The sequence below is a fragment of the Callospermophilus lateralis genome, chromosome 7, assembly GCF_048772815.1.
Source record: "Callospermophilus lateralis isolate mCalLat2 chromosome 7, mCalLat2.hap1, whole genome shotgun sequence".
Taxonomy (NCBI): Eukaryota; Metazoa; Chordata; class Mammalia; order Rodentia; family Sciuridae; genus Callospermophilus; species Callospermophilus lateralis.
In genome coordinates, this window is record NC_135311.1 from 113,872,798 (window position 1) to 113,897,489 (window position 24,692).

General features: G+C 39.2%; 1 protein-coding gene across 11 annotated transcripts in view; it reads left to right on the plus strand.

Moving 5' to 3' along the window:
- The window catches only part of Scmh1 (Scm polycomb group protein homolog 1), a 195,840-nt gene that overhangs the window by 159,043 nt on the left and 12,105 nt on the right, over positions 1 to 24,692 (plus strand). For 9 of the 11 annotated variants that reach the window (XM_076860640.2, XM_076860635.1, XM_076860631.2 and 6 more), the window contains 4 exons: positions 2,145 to 2,271; positions 15,090 to 15,290; positions 17,079 to 17,270; positions 24,398 to 24,592. In XM_076860640.2, coding sequence (XP_076716755.1) covers positions 2,145 to 2,271; positions 15,090 to 15,290; positions 17,079 to 17,270; positions 24,398 to 24,592 — 715 coding nt within the window. The remainder of the gene's footprint in view (positions 1 to 2,144; positions 2,272 to 15,089; positions 15,291 to 17,078; positions 17,271 to 24,397; positions 24,593 to 24,692) is intronic. The other 2 variants (XM_076860637.2, XM_076860639.2) reach the window with 2 other exon arrangements.

Consider the following 24,692-nt stretch of genomic DNA (forward strand, 5'->3'; position numbering starts at 1 on the left):
GAATGTTTTCAGGGAGAGGAAATAGAAATATTGGATGGATGGTTGACCATTAAGATGCTTCAGAACCTAACCATTATGCTCTGCTCCCTCATGTAATCTTAAACATAGTGGCCAAAGTCTTCTTTCTTTCCATCCTTCTTGAAAGCAATCATTCTCATCACATTTGTATTTTATGGCCTGGCTTATGACTCCCTCATTCCCCTTCTGTTCTTTTACCTACTTCTGTAAGAGTATATACCACCCATTTTACCTATGAGCATAACATTCCTTTTTGAAGCAAAAAGGAAGGCTTTTAAGCCAGTCAGACTTAGGTTCAGATGTCACCTCCATTTGTGGCTACCTGTGTGACTCTGGGAAAGCGTCTTTGAGTAAGGCTCTGGGCCCCAGTTTTCTCACCTATATAATAGAGATGATGTAATATGTGACAAGATAAAATACATGGAAAAGCACCTATCTGAAATAGGAATCGTCTTTCTGCTTTCTTCTACAATATCCAGGCACATAACTTGCTCCTTTAGGGACCCCACAAAATTCTACCAACTCATTGAAGTTTCCCTTCATTCCTGACTCGTTGGTTATTTGAATTTTCACTTTTAGTGATATTGGGAAATATGAGCAGACGTCCATTTCTGTTAAGGGTTTGCATGAGGGCTTTTCCAGGCAAGACCATTGTATGCATGCCTACTGCCATCAGCATACTCTCTTCAGAGAGTATACTCCTAGCAAGCAGACAGGTTTATAAAATTCACAGTAGTGGACCCTAAATGGGGCATTTAGTAAAAGGGGATTTTCTGGATCTTGGTAATGTTTGTGTTTGCATTACATTAGATACGCTTTTAGAAAATTATTTCTTGGAACACCCTGACATCTTTATCCTCCAGAGATTTCCCTGAGCAGCTTAAAGAAAATATATTTCTCTCAAATCCTCTTTATTACTTCCCCTTTGTTGGTGCTCTGCACTGTGGATCTGCCATAACTTTCCTGTGTACACATATGAATACCCCACAGTGAATCTCAACATTATGTACATCCACAAAACTGGGGTCCTAATTAGGATAAGATGTATTCCATGATTTATAAATATATCATAGTAGATTCTACTGTCATATTTAACTAAAAAGAACAAATAGAAATTTTTTTTAATTTTAAAAATTAAAAAAACGTGTTATATATGTCAAGCACCATACTAGAAATGATACTCAGAATCAGACCCTCAAGCAGCTCCAGGAGGCAGTATGCAAACATATAATGACAATGACAGTGTTATTTATGTAAATGTCAATACATTGACAAATGCAACAATACAAAGTACAGAGAATAAAAAAAGGTAGTAGTTAGAGGAAAACTTCCTAGATGAACCGAAATTTGTAAGGTAATAAAAAAATAAAGGCTACTTCAGGAAGAAGAAACAATTAAATATTGAAGATGGGGGCTAGATACACCTTCAGGGTTTTTAGAGAAGTGTCATGATTAGGAATTGCTAGAATAGGATGTGTGAGGGAAGAGGTAGGACAGAATAGTAGTTTGTAGAGTTAGAAGTGTCATTTTTATTTTTAAAAACAGAAAGTAACAAATAATGTCAGTAGAGACTTAAGCCATAGTATGCTTTTTTCTTTTTGCTTTTAACTGCCCAATTTCTAAAGAATCTGGGATTTCATATGATAGTATTGAAGCTAGTATAAACATGCATTAAAATCTAGCTCTGCAGCTAGGCATAGTGGCACATGCCTGTAATCCCAGCGGCTTAGGAAGCTGAGGCAGGAGGATCACAAGCTCAAAGCCAGCCTCAGCAAAAGTGAGGTGCTAAGCAACTCAGTGAGACCCTGTCTCTAAATAAAAATACAAAATAGGGCTGGGGATGTGGATCTGTGGTCAGGTACCCCTGAGTTCAATCCTCAGTACCAAAAAAAAAAAAAAATCTAGCTCTGCAGAACACAAAATCTTATGCATAGATACAGAAAATGTTTACTAAGCATCTATTATATGTACAACTTTGGGCTAGATACTGAGTGGAAAACAAAGAAAATGAAGTTCCAGCTACAAATATATTTTTGTATTTTGGGTGAATTAAGTGCCAGGAGTGGAGGAAGAGAAGACAAGTTACCTATCATGGGTAGCAAACTTTTCCCCATCCATTTTGACAGAGGAAACCTCGGACTTTGCTGAGCCCACCACCCACCTCACCAACAACCAGCACCCCTGAACCGGATACCAGCACTGTTCCCCAAGATGCTGCCACCATCCCCAGCTCAGCCATGCAGGCCCCCACAGGTAAGAACAGAGGACGGGACTAGCTTTAACAAGCCTTTGGCCCCAGCATCTGCACTTCCTCTTATCTTCCAAGAATAGCTAGCCCCCTCTCTTTTCTAAACCTAGGTAGAATCTTTTTTAAGCTTTTCAAATTTGGCATTTGGAATAGTCTCAGAGAAACTTCATTCTGTCAGAATTATCAAGGAATCTTAGGTGAGTGTTCTGTGAACTTAAGGTTGGAGAACTTGGGCCAATTAGGAGAAATGGTGGGAAGTACCTAGAAGTCCCTGACCTAGTTTAGAATAATACTAACATGCAGATCTGGGAGCTTCCACTTTGTAGTGATCCCTTTCATCTTCCAGAATCCTCCTAACATTCTAGTAATGCTGCAACGACTCAAATTTGTATGAAATTTTTCTGATTTTTTAAAACAATCTTGATGATGGTCAACTGTAGTATAATGTGAGTGAACTTGATTTGGGAGGCCAGCCAATGCATGTTTCTTTCAAAACAAAATCTGATGGCTGAAGAGGATGGGTAACTGGCTTATATATATCTGTTCCCATTTTATAAACTAGGAGTTATGCATATCTGCTCCCATTTTATAAACTATCTATGGAGGGAACTCTAAAAGAACTATACCATTAAAATAGATTCACAGTTTCCCAGTGAATTAGCTATAAAGAATAGAACTCAATTTTATGTGCAAATTAGAAGGTGTGTGTGTGTGTGTGTGTGTGTGTATGTGTGTGTGTAATCTTGTTCTACAAATACTTTATCTTCTTTAGAGATATTTAATTAGAGAGATCCCCATGGAAGCTGTGGAAGTTAGAGTGGCTTTCTCTTAGAAAGAGTTGAGTTGCCAAAATCCTAAAATTTAAGAGCTTAAAGAGAAGGGCCACCCACAATTTCCTCTCCAAATAACCTGTAGAAGCTGACAGAGCCTGCCAGTAGCATGTATGTTCACCTGTGTTCAGCGCCTTATCACATGACTTCTCCAAATGTCATCTGCATCTAGATCCAGCCAGTTACTGGGTTTTCTTAGTCCCTAAATTCCATGTATGATGAAGTAAGGACAAATAAGGACATTGGTAATAATATTGATTATATTTTCCAACATCCTGACATGCCCCCTAGATACCTGTATACTTGCTTGGTTTAGCCCACCTTGTTTTAGATTCCAAGTGGGTGTCGAAGTGCCTTTTCAGTAGTGTCTAGAAGACCCACAACAGCAAGAGCTTCGTAACTATAATGCATACCATCTCTTGCACTCACTGGGTTAGCATCCCTCCCTTGGCCTAAAACTCATGGCCCAGGGAAATTTAAATACGCATTTAAATTTCTTTCATGAGAATTTACCATGTGTGTCTGTGTCCTGTTCATGTCAGGCTATAACAACCATTTCTGATCACTGTGTCACAATCTCTCGATTGGACCTTGGCTCACTCTGGGTGAGCCCCAATTCATACATCTATGCTTAGGATTAGCCGAGGCTACTTTTGTTGTCCCTTAATGATAACATAAAAGCTATCATAGATTTAATGTTGTGTACCACAGTATATCCTTTAATACCTTCCTTTCATTCTTCTTAACTCTGGCCCGCACAGACAATGAGAATGGAGTTCTCCTTGGTGGAATGGGCTGGCAAAGAAATAAAAGCTAAGAAAAATAGAACAATGAAAAAACCACAGGACACTGAAAATATTTTCAGAAAGCAGGGACAGGACGGGCTAGCCGATCATACAGACCAAGCTTCTACACTCTGGCAAAATGGAGCCCAAGCTTGCTTTATTTATATCAGGGGACATCAAAGGCAGGGATAAGATTTCAGGGGTGGAGTCTTGCTTCCAGGTATCTTGAAGTCAGCAGGTTGATTGACATCTTGGCAGGTCACACCCATCTCGGGTGCTGTGTGGGATCTCTGGCAGAGCTTGAGGGGGAAGTTCACCTGCATCAGGCGATCAGTCCCTGTAAGAGTGCCTCAGTCCCTGTAAGAGTGCCGCAGGAGGTTCCCAATGCCAGACTTACGCCCTCATTAGGCTACTATGCACAACATAGTCCACACACGGCCCATGGATGGTTTGTGACACTTAACTGTACAACACTTGTGAAAATTTTTCATTTTATGTTTTCTCTGCACCTATTGATTTGATCTTAGAATTTTTCTTGTTGAACTTGTGAAAGTGATGGACTACATTAATTGATTTTTCAATGTTGCACCATTCTTTGGAAGTTATAATTATTCCCACTTGATGGTGTTGGTGTATAATTCTGTTTATACATTCATAGATTTAATTTGCTATTTTTTGAGAATTCGTTTTTCTTTATTCATAAGTGGTGTTTGATAAAAAAAAAAAACAGAAAAAAAAAATAAGTGGTGTTTGTGGGGATTTTTTTTGGTGGGGGGCAGTGGGTAGAGGATGCTAGGGATTGAACCCATGGCCTTGTACATGTGAAGCAAAGCATTCTACCAACTGAGCTATTACCCAGCCCCCAATTTTTTTATTTTTATCAATTTTTATCTTAGATTCATACTTTTAGTTTTGTATGAAACTTTATTCTCTCTGCAGCCTCTCATCTTTCCCTTTCCCTCCACTCCACCCCAGGATTCTGAGATTTCAACTTAGAGGCATTTTCACCTACCATCCTACACACACATTTGGTAAAATTTTCTTAAATTCTTTATTTACACATTCTAGCATACCTGGTGTTCAGATGTTGGACCACTTAAACTGGTCCTCTAATATTCACACCCCTCTTAATTCTTTTTTTTTTTTTTTTTTATTGCTTTTAGTTGTAGATGGACACAATACCTTTATTTTTGTTTATTGAGTTTTATGTGGTGCTGGGAATTGAACCCAGTGCCTCACTCGTGCTAGGCAAGTACTCTACCTCTGAGCTACAACCACAGCCCACTCCCTCTTTATTGTTATCCCTATTCTGTTTGTCTTTTCATTCACAATTCTACAAGCCTTCCTCAACTATATTTTCCAAGCTTTGTACTGAGTTTCTCATTTCTGCCATCTTACTTTTTAAATTATAATTATTTAGCACTCCAGTGACATTTTCCAAAATGTGTTTGGTGGGAATACCAGTCCTGCAAAATACTCTGCATTAAAGGAATTTACATATATTTAGGGAATTTAGTCATATACATTTAAGAAATGCTTTTCCTCTACTTCTTCACATTTGGAAATTTGTATCTGCTGTTAAGAGCTCTTTTTTGTTCTCTGAATTTTTTTAATAGACTTTATTTTTTAGGGCACTTTTAAGTTCACAGCAAAACTGAATGAAAGGTACATAAATTTCTTATATTCCCCTGTCCCCACACATGTAGCACCTCCCTTATATTCAGCAACCCCTACTGGAGTGCTTCATTTGTTATAATTGATTCACTTGCCTGACACATTATTGTCACCCAAAGTCCATGGTTCACATTATGGTTCTCTCTTGATATTTTACATTCTAGGCATTTTGAGAAATATATAATGACATGTATCAACTATTTACAGTATCATACAAAAGAGTTTCACTCTTTTAAAATTTTCACTCCTTAAAAATCCTTTGTGTTCTTCCTACTCATCCATTTCTCTTCCCTAATCCTGACAAACAGTGATATCTTTTCTGTCTCCACAGTTTTGCCTTTTCTAGAATATTATATAGTTGGAATTATACCATATATAGCCTTTTCAGATTTATTTCTTTTTGCTTAGTAATATGCATTTGAATTTCTTTCAAGTCTTCGTGGACTTGATTGCTCATTTTTTTTAACATTGAATAATATTCTATTGTCTGGATGTACCACAGTTTATATATTCATTCACCCTCTGAAAGACATCTTGGTTGCTTATAAGTTTTGGCAGTTATGAATAAAGCTGCTATAAATATCCATGTGCCATGACTGTGTATACACATAAGCTTTCAATTCTTTGGGGTAAATGCCAAGGACAGCAACTACTGAATTAGTAATAATATGTTTAGTTTTGTAAGAAATTATCAAACAGTCTTCCATTGTAGCTGTAAATTTCACCTTCCCTCCAGCAGTGAATGATAGTTTCTATTGCTCACCATTCTCATCAGCATTTGGTATTGTTTATGTTCTGTACTTTGGCCATTTTAATAAGTATGTGGTGAGATCTCACAGTTGTTTTAATTTGAATTTCCCTAATGACATGATGTTGAATTATCTGCCAACTGTATATCTTCTTTGATGAGGTATCTGTTAATGTCTTTAGTTCACTTTGCAATCATTTAAACAATTAGAAAACAATTCTTAATTTGTTTTTGAGTTTTGAGAGTTCTTTGTATATTTTGGATAATTCTTTATCATATGTCTTTGAAAAATATTTTATTCCAGGATGAAAGATATTTTCTTCTTCTTCTCTTGATAGTGCCTTTCTCGTAGAGTTTTTCATGAAATCCATCTTATTAATTATTCTTCTGAAGATCATGCTTTGGGTGTTGTATCTAATCATCATCATCATCTAATCATCTAGGAATTTTGAAATTTTGCATTTTATATTTAAGTCTATTATCCATTTTGAGTTGATATTTTTAAGAGTAAGGTTTTGTCTAGCTATGTTTTTCAGAGAGAGGGTTGCTTGTTTGTTTTTCTTTTGGCATGTCGATGTCTGGGTGCTCCAGCACCATTTGTTGAAAAAAACTACTGTTTTAGGCAGCTTTTTCACTGCTGTGACTTAAAGACCCAACCAGAACAACTGAAGAGGATGAAAAACTTTTGGGGGGGCTCACAGATTCAAAGGTCTCAATCCATAGACAGCAGGTACCATTCCTCGGGGCTCAAGGTGAGGCTAAACATCATAATAGAAGAGAGTGGCAGAGGGAAGAGGCTCACATGATTATCAGAAAACAAAGAGAGAGAGAGAGATCTCTACTTGCAAAACACAAATATATACCCAGGCCTCCAAGCCCCACCTCCTCCAACCACACCCCATCTGCCTTCAGCCACCACTCAGTTAATCCCATCAAATGAGTAATTCGCTGATTGGGGTAAGGCTTTTATAACCCAATCATATCTTATCTGAACCTTCTTGCATTATCTCACACGTGAGCTTTTGGGGGACACCTCATATCTAAATAATTTAGATTTAGATTGCCTTCACTCCTTTCTGAAAGATAAGTTGTCTATATCTGGGCATGTATTTATTTCTGGGCTCTTTATTCTGTTTCACTGATCTTTCTGTCTGTACTTTTGGCAGTATCATCTTATCTTGGTAATGGTAGCTTTCTAATAAGTGTTGGGTCAGGAAGTATCAGTCCCCCAACTTTATTCTTCTCCCTCAATACCATATTGGTTATTCTGGGTTTTTTGTCTCTCCATTTAAAGCTTAGGTCCAGTGTGTTGACATCCACAAAATAACTTTCTGGGATTTTTATTTGGGATTGTGTTGAATCTCTAAATCAAGTTCCCTGTCTATGAACAAGAAATAGCTCTCCATTTATTTAGTTCTTTGATTTCTTTTATCAGTTTTATAGTTTTCCTCATAGAAATCTTATATATATTTTGTTAAGTTTATATCTATTTATTTTGCTCTCCTTCTTCTTCTCCTTTTCATTTTCCTTCTTCATCCCCTCTTCCTTCTCCTTTTATCTTCTTCCTGCTTCTGACGCCATTGTAAATGGTATTGGGTTTTGTTAAATTGATTGTTGATTGATTATGGTTCTGGGTATTGAACCCAGTAGTTCTTTACCACTGAGCAACATTCCCAACCCTTTTTTTTAAATTTTGAGATCAGGTCCTACTAAGTTGCTGAGGCTACTTGAACTTGTATCCTCCTGAGTCCCCAAGGTTATAGGCATTTGCCACTGTGCCTGGCTTAATATTATCTACTTGTTGGTTGCTGGTTCAAAGGAGAGTAATTGACCTTTTGTATATTGCTCTTATATTATGTGACCTTGTTGTAATTGTTATTAGTTACAAAAGGTATTTGGCAATTCTTCCATATTCTCTTAACAAGCAATCATGTACCAGCAAAAAAGGTTTTTTTCCCTTCCCAATATGTATACCTTTATTTCCTTTTTTTGTCTTACTGCATTAGCTAGGACTTCCAGTGTGGTGTGGAAAAGGAGTGGTGAGAGAGGAGGGACATCCTTGCCTTGATCCTGATCTTAGTGGGAAAGCTTCCAATTTCTCACCAATACATATGGTGTTAACTCTATGGGTTTTTTTATGTATGTTATCTATCAAGGTGAAGAAGTTCCCCTGTATTCTTAGTTATTTGGGAATTTTTTACTGTGACTGAGTATTGGATATTCTCAAAAGCTTGATCATTTATATGGTCATGTGATTTTTCTTATTTAGTCTATTGATAGAATCAATCACACTAACTTTTGAAAGATGAATAAACCTTGCATATCTGGATCAATCCCACTTGGTCACGATGTATAATTCTTTTTATGCAACATTGGATTAAACTTGCTAATATTTTGTTGAGGATTTTCATTCCATGTTCATAAGAGGTACTGGTCTATAATTTTGTTATGTCTGTCTGATTTTGATATTAAAGTAACACTGACCTCATAGAATGAGTTAGAAAGTATTCACTCTGCTTCTATCTTCTAAAGAGATTGTGGCTAATTGGTATAATTTCTTCCTTAAATGTTTCGTAGAATTCATAAGTAAACCTATCTGGGCCTGGCACTTTCTATTTGGGGATATTGTGAATTATTGATTCAGATATATGATTGTTTATTTAATAAATATATGCTTGTTTAGATTGTATTTTTCTCCTCCTCTTTCTCCTTTATCCTTATTTATTTATTTATGTATTTATAAGAGGCAGTGTCTCAATACATTACTCAGGCTGGTCTTGAACTCCTGGGCTCAAACTAAGACTACAGGCACATATTATTACACCCAGCTTTGTAGTTTTATTTTTGATTGAGTTTTGCCTTTCAAGGAATTGATCCATTCATCTAGATTATCAAATTTTTGAGCATAGAGTTTTGTGCATAGTTTTCCTTTATTATTTTTTAATGACCATGTTATCTGTAGAGATGTCTCCCCTGCCACCCCAGTCCCTTCTAATATTAGTAATTTGTGTAATCTCTCTCTTTCTCTTACTATGGCTAGAATCTTATCAATTTATCTGTCTTTTCAAACAGGCAATTTTTGGGTTCACTTTTTTTTCTGATTTTCTTTTTCAACTTCATTGATTTCTCCTCCAATTTTTATTATTTCTTATCTTCTTCTGCCTACTTTGGATTTAATTTACTCTTCTTTTTCTAATTTCCTAAGGTGGAAGCTTGTGTTACTGATTTTCAGATTTTTTTTCTAAATATGTATTCATTGCTATACATTTCCCTTGAAGCACTGCTTCTATTTTATCTCACAAATATTGATGTTATATTCTCATTTTTATTTAATTCAAATTATTTTTTAGTTTTTTATAATATTTCTTTGACCCTGGTCTTTAGAAGTGTGTTATTTAATCTTCATGTGTTTGAGGATTTTCCACATGTCATCTCTTATTGCTTTCTAGTTTAATTCTATTATGTCCTGAGAGAGGATATTGTAAAATTTCTAGTCTTTTAAATTTTTTAAGTATGTTTTATGGCCTAAAATATGGTCTGTCTTGATGAAGTTCCAAATGAGAAGAATATATATTCTGCTCTTGTTGGATGAAATAGTTGATTGATGCTACCTTTGAGTTCAGTTATGTGCTGGATGTATCTACATCTGATAGAGGAGTATTGAAGTCTCCAACTGTAACAGTGGATTCATCTATTTCTCCTTGAAGTCCTAACAGGTTTTGCCTCACATATTTTGACATTCTGTTGTTGGATGCGTACACATTAAGGATCCATACTTCTTAGAGAATTAATCTCTTTATCATTATGTCATGCTCCTCTTTCCCTGATAATTTTTCTTCCTCTGAAATTTGTTCTTTCTGAAAGGAATATAGCTACTTCTACTTTTGATAAGTTTTAGTATGGTATTAGATTTCTCCACTCATTTATTTTTAATTTACATTATTATAAATTTTCTTATATACAAATAACATGTGGATCTTTTTTTATCCAGTTGAGAATCTATCTCTTTTAATTGGTGTATTTAGTCCATTGATATTTAAAGTGATCATTGATATAATTATACTAATACCTAATACATGTGTTTCTGTTTTCTATTTGTTGCCCTTCTTTTTGTTATTATCTTTTTCTGCACCTCCTTGAGTAAAATTCCTTTTTATTTTCCCTTATTTCTTGGCATGATAGTTATATTTCTTTTTTACTTATTTTAGTGATTACCCTACAGTTTGCAATATATATTTACAACTAATCCAAGTTCACTTTCAAATAACACTATATTGCTTCATAGGTGGTATGAGTATTTATTTTATAATCCTAATTTCTCACTTTCATACCTTGAACTGTTTCTATTAATCATGTCACTGTACATAAGCATGTGCATTCACACACATACACACACACATACACACACATAATCAAGGATATCGTTGTATTATTATTTGAGACAAACTTTTATCTATTAGATCAATGAAGAATAAACATTATTTTATCCTTATTTATTCTTCCACTTATGCTTTTCCTTTCCTTTCATTTTACTTATTTATTTATATCTGTTCATTTGTTTTTGCAGTGCTGGGAATCAAACCTAGGGCCCTGCTAGGCAAATGCTATACCACTGAGTTATACCTCCAGACTAATTCTATTGAGGATTTTTCACATATCATCTGTTATTGCTTTCTAGTTTAATTCTATTATGTCCTGAGAGAGGACATTGTATGATTTCTAGTCTTTTAAATTTTTTTAAAAGATTAGTCAGTCACACATCCCAGATTCAAGAGGAGGGGAATGGACCCCTCCTCTCAGTGGGTGTAGGATCAAAGAATAATGGATCATATTTTAAACAATATCATTCAACTCTCTGAACATAAATTACCTATACTTTTCTTACTTTAAAGATTAATTCTTGGACTGGGGATGTGGCTCAAGCGGTAGCGTGCTCGCCTGGCATGCGTGCGGCCCGGGTTCGATCCTCAGCACCACATACAAACAAAAGATGTTGTATCCGCCGATAACTAAAAAAATAAAATATTAAAAGTTCTCTCTCTCTCTCTCTCTCTCTCTCTCTCCCTCCCCTCTCTCACTTAAAAAAAATTTCTAAAAAAAAAAATTAATTCTTTTACTCACAAGATTTCTCTTCAAAAGCCTCTTCTCTTTACAGTATCAGGCTCAAGATCCAAGATTGCATCATCTAATCGGGTGTGGGTGTACACAAGGCCACTTGAGTGAAGTTTTTCAGGTGCATCTCCTTGAGTGCAATTCCTCTCCATTGAATACCAGCACCACATGATCAATGCCAAAGTCTGCCACTATTTTAAACAGTAGGCTCTTTGGGAACCATGACTGCAGCAGCCTCTGAATGCCTGGGCAGCTAAGCACAGTGAAACAACTTCCTAGGACACACAGTGTAAGCAGAGTGCCCCCATGGTCTCTTCTCAAAGGAATTTTTACTTTACCCCTGAGTCTGAGATGGGTGTGGTCTTGCCAGTTCCCAAGAAGCCTGCAAGCCATCTTTCTTATTGTCTCTGGGTAAAGTATTTATTTAGTGCTTTTTTTGGTTTGCTTTAACAACCACAATTTGCTTAGCCCTAATTTTACTTGTATTTTTCTGGCCAAAGTGCAAGTGTTTCAAATCTTTCATCTTTGCTTTCTACTCCTGGTTATCACAGTAAACTTGGCTAAAAGCCACTGGCAATATCTGAATGCTCAGATACCTTGGAATTTCCTCTACTGATGGACTAGTACATGACCTTTAATTTGGCTTCACAAAAAGTTTCAGGACATGGGCAAAATGTATACAACTTCTTTGCCAGAATATTACATGAATAGCCTCTAGTTCAATTTCCAATAGAGTTCTCCTCCTCTGAAACCTCATGAGCCCAGTCTTTACTGTCCACAGCCCTGGCAACATTCTGGTTCTGGACACCCATAAAAATAGCCTATTAAGCTCCACTTACAATGTTCTAAAGCTTTTCAGCTTGCATAAACTTTTCAAAATTCCCCCAACTGCAACAATTTGCAGCTTCAGATGCTTCTGAAGCACATGGACAGGTTAATCACAGCAGTGACCCCACTTCACAGTACCATTTCTGTTTTAGTCAGCTTTTCTGTTGCTGTGACCAAAAGATCTGACAGGAACAATTAGATGAGGAAGTTTATTTTGGCTCACAGTTTCAGAGGTCTTTGTCCATAGATGGCCAGGATGAGGCAGAATATCCTGGTGGAAAGGCATGGCAGAAGAAATCTGCTCAGGACATGACAACAAGAAGCAGAGAGAGCTCTGCTCACCAGGGACAAAATATAAGTACTAAAAGCACACCCCCAGTAGCCCACCTCCTCCAGCCACAGCCTACCTCCCTACAATTACCACCTAATCACCTAGTTAATCCATATCAGTGGACTGATTGACTGATTATGTTAAGGCTCTTGTAACCTAATAATTTTGCCTCTGAAAATACTTGTATTGTCTCACACATGAGCTTTCTGAGGATACTGCATATCTAATCTGTAACACCAAGCTAGTTATATTTTTTCCTTTGTATGTTTTAATTGAGATAAAGTTTGTATTCGTGAAATGTATAATCTTAAGTGTACACTTGGATGAATTTTAATAATGTCAGCACCCCTGTAACTACAACCCTGATCAAGATGTAAGATGTTTCTGCCACCACAGAAGTCCCCTCAGTCCTCCTCCCAATCAGTCTCTGCTCCATGTAGATTCTGATTTTTACCACTATAGATTGGTTTTCCCATTCTTGAACTGAATATGAATGAAACATGTTACGTGTACTTTTGTATTTTGTTTCTTTCATTCCAAATAATATTTCTGAGTAGCACCTATATCATTGCACCTGTCAGTGGTTCTTTTTTTTTATTTCCAGGTGATATTCTATTAAATAACTATACCACAATTTGTATATCTATTGATAGGTATTTGGTTCTAATTTGGAGTTAATTTGAGCATTTTTATAAGTGTCTTTTCGTAGCCATTTGTTGTCACTTACTTTTAATACACTTACTTTTAATACTTTAATACTTATATATGTGTTTGTGTTTAAGTGGTTTTAGTAGAAGAATCACATTATTAGACATAGAAATCCTCACTTTCCTTAACACACCTCAACTGAGCCTTCTTTTATTAAATATACTTCATATTCACTTTTAGAGTTACCGTTTTGCCAATACTTAGGCCTTTGTAATTAGGGGATAAAATAGCTTGGTTCTCATCATTCCCCATTCTTGCTTGAAGGAATTCTTCTTTCTTGTATATACCAAGTCAGTACTACTTCTCTTCTTTTTTTGTGTGTTTGTTTTGAGATATCTTGCTATGTGCCCAGGTGGCTCTCAAACCCCTTGGACATGTGATCCTACACCTCTGCCTCCCAGGTTACTGGAATCCCAGGCAAACCACCCCGGCTCTAGTTGCTACTTTTCCAATCTGCTTTCCAACTTCCAAAATGTTATTGTTGTCTCCTCTTAGAATTAGGAGAGAGTAGAATGAAATGTATATGTTCAATTTATCTCATTTATGATTTTTTCCTTTTTCTCCCATTACCTTCCTCATCCAGCTTACCTTCTATTTTCCTTTCTTTTTTTCCTCTTCATATTGTTTCTCTTTAGAGCTATACAGGTGGAGATTCCTCAGAGAGCATCTAGTTCAACCCCCTCATCTTTATAGACAGTGAACCTGAGACCCAAAGAGGATGGCAGTTTATCCAGCAGCCCACATAACTAGTGCCCTGACCCTTTTTGCCTTTAATAGCAAAGGAGATTTTTGCCCTCCTACCCACTCAGTGCAAATAAGAACAGTACCCACTACTCAGTAGAAGCCTGAAAGGACATCAGGAGAGAGAATGTCGTTACTGACCAAGCTGATGTAGGTCCTTCCAAGAGGCCAAGGACACAACAGCATTTAGAAAGACTTCCATCTCCTTTGCCCCGAACCAGTGCCACATGGAGGTCAGCAACCAAGAAAGTGCCCAGCAATTTTGACAGGAGAACTTCTGAGAGGAAAGAATATATACATGAGTCTTATAGACCCTTTTCATATTATTTTTCTATATTTTATTTTATTCTTTTCTATTTGTATTACTCTTTTGGGGTCTGAGTATTGATGTAGAAGATAGTAAAAAATTATAAGGCCCAGAATAGAAAACAAGACAAGTGACCAGTGGTGTGATGATTCTATGTCCAATACCAAATATATACATACATGAGCACTCTCTTGCTATTATTACCATGGTCCCACAGCTCCTTACATAGATACAAGTTGAGAGGTGTAAAGAATTTATGAGGCAACCAAGTACAAAAAATGAAAGTTCATACATCTGGGGAAATGTTGAGGTTTTTTTTGTTTTGTTTTGTTTTTCAAAACACAGAAGACAAAGTACAAATTCTGTCCTTTGGTTTTTGCTCTGGGTTATTCTTCCAGCAAGGCTGTATTCCCAGAGCCCTTGGTCATGCAATTTAGTCTGCTGGTAACTTGACCCCCACCGTTTATCCCTTGCAGTGTTTCAAACGGAAACCTGCTGAGACTCCTAGTGGGAATCAAAGCTCAGGGCATAATAAATTCAAGAGAGGGGCTGGAACTGTAGCTCAGTGGCAGAGCCCTTGCCTAGCATGTGAGAAGCACTGGGTTCTATCCTCAGCACCACATAAAAATAAAATAAAGGCATTCTGTCCATCTACAACTAAGAAAAATAATTAATAAAAAAGTGGAAGAGAACACTGTCCTTTTGAATTCTCTGTGCCAGACACTCTATAAGGTTCTTGGATTTTTTTGTCTCCTGTAGTTTGTATCTACTTGAACAAGAATGGCAGCCCAGGCCCTCACTTAGATAAGAAGAAGATCCAACAGCTCCCTGACCATTTTGGGCCAGCCCGTGCCTCTGTGGTATTGCAGCAGGCTGTCCAGGCATGCATCGACTGTGCTTATCACCAGAAAACTGTCTTCAGCTTCCTCAAACAGGGCCACGGTGGTGAGGTCATCTCAGGTAAGCACCCTTGGGCTAATGTGAACTCATAGCCAGAGTGCAGGCCTACTTAACTGATTTCTGACAAGGCATCCTGGTTTCTACTTGATACCCATAGGCTCTGGAAAAATGTGAAAGTGTCCCATTCCTCTGAGCCTTATGCATACCTCCTCCAGGAATACTCAAGCTAACTCTGCCTGAGTTTCTGGAATCTCTCCTGTCTCCTGGCTTACTCTCCCATACAGAAAATATATGAGTATGTGGCTTTAAAGGCATTTATTTCAGAAGGAGTAGTTTGAGGGGATTGGTTGTGGCAACAGGAGTTTCTCCAGACTGCCATAGTCTCCTTACTGGTTTTAGGGAATTACTGACCTTCTCTCATTTTTCTAACTTCTTTGTTTCCGGTTCCTAAACCAGGCACATACAAGGGAGCTGTGTCCCAAGTCAGAGCTGGAAATGGCATTCACTTTCTTTTCTACTGACAGTTTGATTCAACAGTAGTTTTTTGCTCTTACTGAGAGTATTTACTTTTTCTCATGTGCCCTGCTTCTGTTTCAATTTTCCTAAGTCCAAAATTCTCTTGGTTTTTTTCTATTGGGTTTTTTTTTTTTGGAGGGGGGGTTGTTAAATGTCTTTATTAGTGTATTTAGTTATACATAACAGTAGAGTTCTTTTTAGTATTCTTTCTCCTCAAACCTATGAAGCCTTGACCTAAAGCCTTCCAGTCTTAACTATAATGCTATTCTATAATACCCTGTTCTTCCTCCCTAATGAGTTACCATAACCAGCTTCAGGAAACCCAGCTGACATGGAAAACCCCATAAATCACCAAACTATTCTTTTAGCAAACATTTATGGAGCCCTGACCATAGGTGAGAGGTTATTGCCAGATACTAGCTAGGAAAGGGGAATAATAGAAGAGACTCAGGTCTGCACAGGGCGAAAGAAGGAATCAAAACAGCTAATTGTGACAAGTTTTGTAATAGAGAATAGTGTGGGAACCCATGCTAGGGAGTAACTGGCTTCATGGAAGATGGGGACAGACAGGGAGGGAAATGTTCTAGAAGGATGGAAACTGTTGGGAAATTAAGCCCATGTCCCTTCTGAAGCTAGGCCACTCTCAAGCCTCTCATTTGCTTCTGTGCACTAACCTGAAGGGACTGACCTTTACCTTCTCTTTAGCTGCTCTAACCCTGCTGGTTCCTGAGAGTGACCTATTTCCCCAAGTCTCCATTTCTTCACTGCCTTCAGAGCCATATACTCAGACCTTTTGCTTTTCAAATTTTATGCTGATATTTTTAGTAGAAATAGGAAGTATAATAAAACCAATCATGAAACAGTTTCAAATGTTGCCAAAATTTGGTGCTTTTATATAGATTGGAAATTGTGTGCCCAAGCCATTGCTAGTGATGACTATATTCTCCCAGCTTTTCTGTTCTTGGGCAATTCTTGTGAAAACAGCTCCCTAAATGAACAGGTTTCCTGGAAGAGGCTCAATCAAGTGATGGAGCAGATAGAATTATGTTCACAGTTGTTTTCACAGGTTGAGTGAAATCATTCCAGAGCCCTAAGGGTGCAACAGACCTGGCCTGGCCACTCCCATTATTGCGTGCCCTTTGGAGTTGAAGGCAAAAATCAAAGCCCTCCAGGGAGGGAGGGAAAGGGAGGGAGAGAGCAGTCCGAGCACTGATTGCCTTTGTGTAACCAGGTAAGCCCAAGACAGCAGCTGGCTGGACAACTCCTGCCCTGCACCATGCCGCACTGTGCTGCTCAGCTGACGTGCATGGTTCTATTTACTTAACTCCACAGCCGTGTTTGACCGAGAACAGCACACCCTCAACCTCCCAGCAGTCAACAGCATCACCTATGTCCTCCGCTTCCTGGAGAAGCTCTGCCACAACCTTCATAGTGACAATCTGTTTGGCAACCAGCCCTTTACACAGACTCACTTATCACTCACTGCCACAGAGTACAGCCACAGCCACGACAGGTACCTACCAGGTAGGAGTTGGGAAGGGACCTGGGCTGAGAGGGGGGTAGGACTGGCAGCAGCACCTTCTAGGGCCAGTTCTCAGACCTGCTAGCCTGACATCTTTCTGTCCACATCTGCAACACATCTGGGAGGTTTTGATTTCTTGATATCTTTATGCTTTGGGATTTTGTCTTCTGTTCTTGATTACTCTTCTTTCCTCTGGACCCTTATCCCTAGGAAAAGCTGGCTTATAAATCCCCCCTTCTGAGCTCCAAACAGCATGTGGAACCACTGTGAAATCACAGTGTACTTCCCAGGGTGAAACTGGCAGCAAAGGTCTAACATGGCTCTCTCTCGCCAGCAGGAAGGTTTAGTCTCAGGCTGGAGATTGAAAAACTTGCTCCCTGGTGATTGGCCATCCATTCTTTCCTTTGGCACATGGCCCTAACTCTTTTAGCACTGCCAGTCTAGCAAGTCAATTCAAGTTCCTGCTATTTCCAACTAGGCCGGAAAATAACTTTTTTAGTTTAACATACCAGACTCACAATGGGAAAGCGGATGCCACGTGGCTAGGTCAGTGACTAAGCACTTCCAAGAGAGGTTGAAGAGTGAATGGAACTCACATCTCTAATCTGGAGTTCAGGACACAGAACAGAGTGGGTGAAGGAAAGCTCAGCCTAACATAGCAAGGTAGGTCACTGTTGAAAGGGAGAAAGGCCTTTTAAAAGACATCTGTGGACCATGTCCCAAGCCGAAGAGCTGAGAAGAGGTGTGGTCAGTATGGGGTTGTGCTGTCTACCCTTGGGAAAGAAAGCACAGGTCTGAAAGGTGCCCCTCAAGGCTTGTTCCTGTGGCGTCTTCTCTCTTCTTTCTTTCAGTATAGTTTTAATAGACCACTTCTGACTTAAATGCTACTTCCGGAGAATGTCTCAGGGAAGTGACCATTTATTTGCCCAGTCCTTTTCTCCCCTGCCCCATCTATACTTCTGCACCCAAATGAGCCTTACTTGTATGACTTGCAGGTGGGACAAAAGATAGCTGAATTGTAAATATTTCTGTGGGCGTCAGACCATCTGGTCCCTGCAGCCGTGTCTGTGCCTCCTGTCTGGTTCTTCAGGATGAACTTCTAACCCAACCTGCTCTAGATTGCTTCCTTTCAGCATTAGATTTTTTGAGAACAGAAAAGGTATTCTTACCTGCAGTTAGAATGTTGCACAAGACACGGTGGAGTTGGTACAAAGGCAAGTTTTTAAATATCTGCAGCTATTGAGGAATTCTGAGCTGCATTTCTGTCATGAAAGCTGGGCCTACCTGATTCTAAAAGCAGGGATACATAAGAGTGGGTAGCTTGTCCACAAGGCTAGCTGTTCATTTAAAGAGAAAAATGATTCTGAAATAAATAGGATCTCAGAATTTTTAAGTGGAATACTGTCATTAAGAACTGGAAAAAGCATACTGGCAGCAGCATTCAGAGACTGGGCCTGAAGTCATGAATGTGGTTTGGGACTGGAATATGACCTTTCCTGGGAATTCTGTTCCAGTTTACTTCTCTCTGATCCATCTACCAGATAAGAGGAGCAAGCTTCAGCCAGACTCTTCCTGCTCTACCAGCTAAGAAAGAGACAATGAATAGGGTGTCATTTTTCCCATTTTCTGCCTCCTTTCCCTTCTCCCACTTTCAGACAGATAAAGAGCCAACTCTGTGCCCTTGTTTACTCTCTAAACTCAATTTCCTTATAGTAGGTGCTCATCAAATTTTCTGCTCCCACCATGGTTTCTATTTGCTTCCCTGAATGAGCCTTTTAACTGTGCTCAGAAAAGTCAGAGCCTTGCCTGGATTCCTAACTCCTCTGTGCCTCATAAATTATCTTGCCTGCTTGCCTGCTTTAGTGACCCTTTTCTCTGTTCCTGGTCCTTTATCAGTTCTTGTGTTGTTCTGATCACTGAGCTCAATTATACAAGAGTTGTCTTTTGCTTTGCCCTTTGGATTTGATATTTATCACTCCTGCCCATGTACCTGACTACATATTTCTACTAGTTTGACATCTGTAGGTACCACCTATGTTTTCTGGGTGCATACTAGAGCTCTCTCCCTTCCAGCTTGTCTCCACAGTACCCTACCACTATGATCTTGGCCTAACTGGTTGTACACTTCTAACATGGCAGACAGCCACCAAAAGATCAGGTAGACTTCATCTTGGATTCAGTTTCCTTGCCTAAATTCCTAAATTGAAACAATTACTTTCTCATTATTTTACTTTGAAAACTTTCAAACCTATAGAAAACTTGTAAAAATAGTACAATGAGAAACCATGCACCCTTCATGGTTTCTCATTGTACTATCACTTAAGTTTGCAATATTTATTTTTTCTATTCCTGTATGAGTATATACAAACTTTTGTCTTCGTGTGTGTGTGTATATATATTATATATGTTTGTGTGTGTATATATACATATATATACACACACGTGTGCATATGTATGTTTGTGTGTTTATTTACTGAATCATTTGAGAGTTAATTTCAGATGAGAAAGTTTACCTTTAAATACCTTTGTCTATCTCTCTTTAAAATAAGAATTTAACATAAAAAAATGCAAGAAATTTGGGGCTGGGGTTGTGGCTCAGCGGTAGAGCGCCCACCTAGCACGTGTGAGGCCCTGGGTTCAATCCTCAGCACCACATAAAAATAAATAAACAAAATAAAGGTACTGTGTACAACTAAAAAATAAATATTTTTTAAATGCAAGAAATAAGAAAATACTGGCTAATATGCAATCTATATCATAATTTTCTCCAGTGGTCCCAGTGGTGTCCTTTATAGCTATTTATTTTCAATCCAAGATCCAATGAAGGATCATCCACTGCATTTCATTATGCTGTCTCCTTAGCTTCCTTTAACTAGAGTAGTTCTTTTGTCTTTATCTTCCATGACATGACATGGACATTTTGAGGGACTAGGCCAGTTGTTTAAGTCATCAAACATTTATTAAATACTCATTCTGTCTTAGATTTTATACTGGACTCTAGGGAGACAGAGATGAAACAGACTCAACCCCTGGGCTCAAAGAGCTGAGAAAGGGAGAGATGTGGGATGTGGACGTGATTAAGAGCATGGACCCGAGGTATTCTGACATAGACAGTTGTGATGAATAAGTACTGGGTTGAAAGGAGAGGGGAGAAGATTTCTGGGGAAGTCAGTGTTAGAGCAGAGTCCCTTTTTTAGGACCACATTTACTGAATCAAGGACAAGTCTTATGGAGACTAAGTTAGAGGGGCACCTTCAGGTCCCCTAAAATTGATAGTGATGGGCCCCACCAACTGTTTGTTTTAGCAGTAACTATTTTTTAGCTATAACTGAAGTCCATCTAGAATTAACCTGTGGGTCTGCTATTTTGAGATTTCCCATGTTCCTCTCTGATAAAGGAGGTGGTTCACTTGTTCCAGGACAATGAGTTTCTTGTGCCTTTCTTTCTAGTTGCATCCTGATCTCCAGAGTTAGTGATAAAGTGGTTCTTCTGCCCAAATCCCAAGACTCACCAAGATTAAAGTCAAGTAAGAACTATGAAGTCTCTCAGGGTGCCTCTCATCACCATGTAGGTTTCCTCATGGAATTGTCAAGAGTTTTCAGGAATCACACGTTTGTGGTCAATCGAAGCACATTGGCTGGCACAAGTGCAGTTCCCAGATGGCTGTACTCTTCTGCAGACCAGCTTAAACGTCAAGTTTGTCAGGGAGAAACTTGGTCTCCTCATCTAAAAGGACCCCCCTGTTATTGTCTGCCTGGATGCCCCATTCCTTTCCTTTGTAATATTTATAAGAGTTAATTTTTTAACTTACCTGCATTTTTTTCATCCTTCTCACTAGACTAAATGTTTCATGAGTTGAGTAACAATCTTGTGTTTACCATTCTCAGTGTCCATCACCTTAATTGTCACATGGTATTTAACAGGATTTATGGGTGAATAGGCAGGAGAAGATGTGAGCCACATGGTTCAGAAAGGGATGCTTTTTAACACCTTCAGCTTGCACGAGGATTGTGCTTGTATCTCCAAGTCCTGTGCTGGTCTGAGAATTTTCTTAGATCCACAGCTCTAGTTCCATACTCACTCAGTTCATTCTACAGGGGAGAGGTAGGTGTGAACATGGAATCCTTGAACCTCTGAAGTAGAAAATGCCATAGAGGTCACTGAGTGCTTTTCTGACCTCTGCTTAAATACTCCCAATGACAGGTTGCTCCTTTTTTTTAATTGACAGTTGATTTTATTTTCAGACTAAAATCTAAAATGCCTAATTTATTTATTTTTTTGTACCAAAAACTAACCCCAGGGGCACTTAACAACTGAGCCATATCCCCATCCCTTTTTATTTTTTATTTTAAGAAAGGATATCACTGAGTTGCTTAAGGCCTCATTAAGTTAATGAGGCTGGCTTTGAACTGCCTCAGCCTCCCAAGGCACTGGGATTACAGGTGTGTGCCACGACACCCAGCTAAAATGCCTTCCTTTTGTGAGCTGAAGTCTGCCTTCTTTTAACTCCTGTCCCTTGTTCTACTTTCTGCATTCCAAAAGAACAAAAGCTATCCATAGCCCTGTTCCCTGCCCAGGCTGCCATTGGGGTATTTGTCTCCCATGACTTTTCTCCAGAACAATTGCCTCCCCATGCCCTTTCCCCATGGCCATGATCTCTAGGCTCCTCTCCACCATTTAATTCTCAAGTCACTTTGAGAAAAGCTGCTTCTCCCTGAAAGTGAGTACATGGGTAAGGGCCTCCCCGCCTATTTCCCTGTACCCAATAAAGTGGCAGCATCATTCCACTTCTTGTTGAATGATTATTGCTGTCCTGTCTCCAGCATAGCAACAATAAATTTAATTTACATTGATCATAGAAGACTAAAGATTTTTCATCTCCATCTTATAGATGGGTAAACTGAATCTCAGAAAAAGGCACTGATGATTGACAAATGATCATTCTAGAAGTAGAACTCATCTTCCAGCCCTAACCTCAGATACCTGAACCAGTGAAACTTGTTTTAGTAGTAATTTTTTTTTGCAAAGATAAGATTACATTAACCTCCAGTGTATAAAAATTAATAGAAACTGGAATGAGGCCCAGAGCCTCCCTGGGGAGGATCCACAGATTCTGTGAGCACAATTGGAAAGTATCACTGTGGTCTTCTACCCTGACCTTGTCCTACCCAAAAGCAGCAGGACCCATAAGATCAGCCTTAAAATGTCTAGGGCCTCTCAGAGCTTTGGCATGATGCTTAATTTTTCTAGTATATCTCATTAGAACAAGATTTAATGATCTTGCCTAGTCCAGATGCCACCATCCAGATGTTCAGACCCCTCAAATCACAATCCAGATCTCAGCATCCTTGGTGCTGCTGAAAGAAAGAGATTCCCACTGGTCTGCATCAGCATCTGGTGAGCACTGGCACTGTTGTCATGATTATGTGTCACAGCTGTTGGCCTCTGAGGCAGACAGCAGCAGGCCTAGAAGGGTGAAATGGCTGGAAGGGTGAGGTGACTCTATTGAATGGCTGGAAGGGTGAGGTGACTCTACTGAGAAATGCAGAAATTAGATCAAAACAATTTTTTTTCAAAGTTTGATTTGCTGCTCCAACTATGAATAATAACAAAGTAACAGTTTCTCACAACCTATTCCATGTTTTCATTTAATGTTCTCTGTAGTGCAGAATGGTTTTCCCCAATTTTACACATGAGGAAACTGGTGCTCAGAGAACAAAAGCAACTTGCCTAGGATAACATACCTAGTGAAAAGGAGAAGCCAGGTGTAGAACCCAGGTCTCCCGCTTCTTGGTTGGTTCATGTCTCAAAGTGGAACTACTAAAGATTTCTGGAAAATCAGAAGCCTCATCTACAGAAAAAAAGTAGGCATGGTGTAGGGATCCTGGAGCCTCAGAGACTTCTTTCAGAACTCCTTCTAGGAAAGGGCATCCACAATTAACCTCCTTGTGGAGAGGAATAAGCTATGCCAGATTTGACTTTGAGCACATGATCGCTGACCAGTTTTAGGTATTAGGAAATCATCCTAAAATTTTAAATCATCTTTCCAGTGAGGTCTTACTGTGTCAGAAAACAAATTTAGTGTTTATCAGAGTGCCTGAATGAATCCCAAGCATTATCCACACACTTGATTCTAAAAATCATGAAGAACACTGATATGATCTGGTACTCAAGACCCCCTCCCCATACAGAGGATGCAGTGGACAGAGCTGAAGAACTAACTTGGCCTAGGTAGAAGCTGGTTATAAGAGCGTGTCAGCTTTGGGTTCCTGAGTGCTGTGATTGCCTGATGCTGGGACATGGGCCAGGTGTAGAAACATCAGGGTGAGATTCCCTTTCAATGGCTTTCATAGCCATTTATTTCTGACATTCTCAAGCCCCTTGTAAGGCTACCCCTTATGTAGATGGGTTTCCCATGGTATAGGTGAGGAGACAGGTAAGTAACTCACACATGCCAGGCAAGTGCTCTACCATTGAGCAATATTCCCCAGCCCCCCACAATCTAAGTGGGAGAGCTAAATTCTAACCCTGATCCTCATCTCCAAGCCCAAGCTTTCCCCAGTGTACAACCCAAGCTTCCCAGGAAAGTTTCTGTTGAACAGGGTAAATAAAAACAGAGGGAACAAAGTAGGAGCAGATGATCCTTTACAGACAGGCCTTTAACTGGGCATCAAGCATCTTTTCTGAGATGTCCTGGTGGTTCAGCAGAGGTCAGCTTCTAAAGGACCCTCTTCTGAGCAAATGTATCCCCTTCTGGTAATAGCTAGTGGCACCCCTATCCCTGCTCCAGAGCACCTTGTTAGGCAGTTTCTTCCATGCTAGAGAGACTCCATTTTTTAAATAAATTTTTTCTCTTTATCTGTAAAATCTTAGGACATCCAGGCAGAAAAAAATCTTAAAGACTATCCAGTCTAAGTAGAGGAGTCTTTAAGTAAGCCAAAGTCCAGAAAGTGACACTGAGTTTGGTTAAGGATACCTGGTGAGAGTTGGGGCCATGACTGACACACAGGTCTCCTGAGTCCCAGCCAAGGATTTATGTCTTGTTGCCTCTTGTTCCTCTCAGCTGGTATTGAGAACCAACACTCTGAAAGCTCACTCCTGCTCTACCCCTGGTTGTATTGTTTTCCAGGTGAAACCTTTGTTTTGGGGAATAGTCTGGCCCGATCCTTGGCACCACACACAGACTCAATGGACCCTACGTTGAATCCTACCAACCTTGTCAGTACCTCCCAGAATCTTCGAACTTCTGGGTACCGGCCCTTGCTTCCCTCCTGCGGCCTCCCACAGAGCACTGCCTCAGCTGTGCGCAGGCTATGCTCCAGGGGTAAGATGACCAAAGTTTGGGGCCTTCTGTCTCCCTCCCTCCCTCCTCTTTTCCTTCCTCCTCAACTCTGGGAAGCCAGAGGGAACCTAGCTCTGTTGCC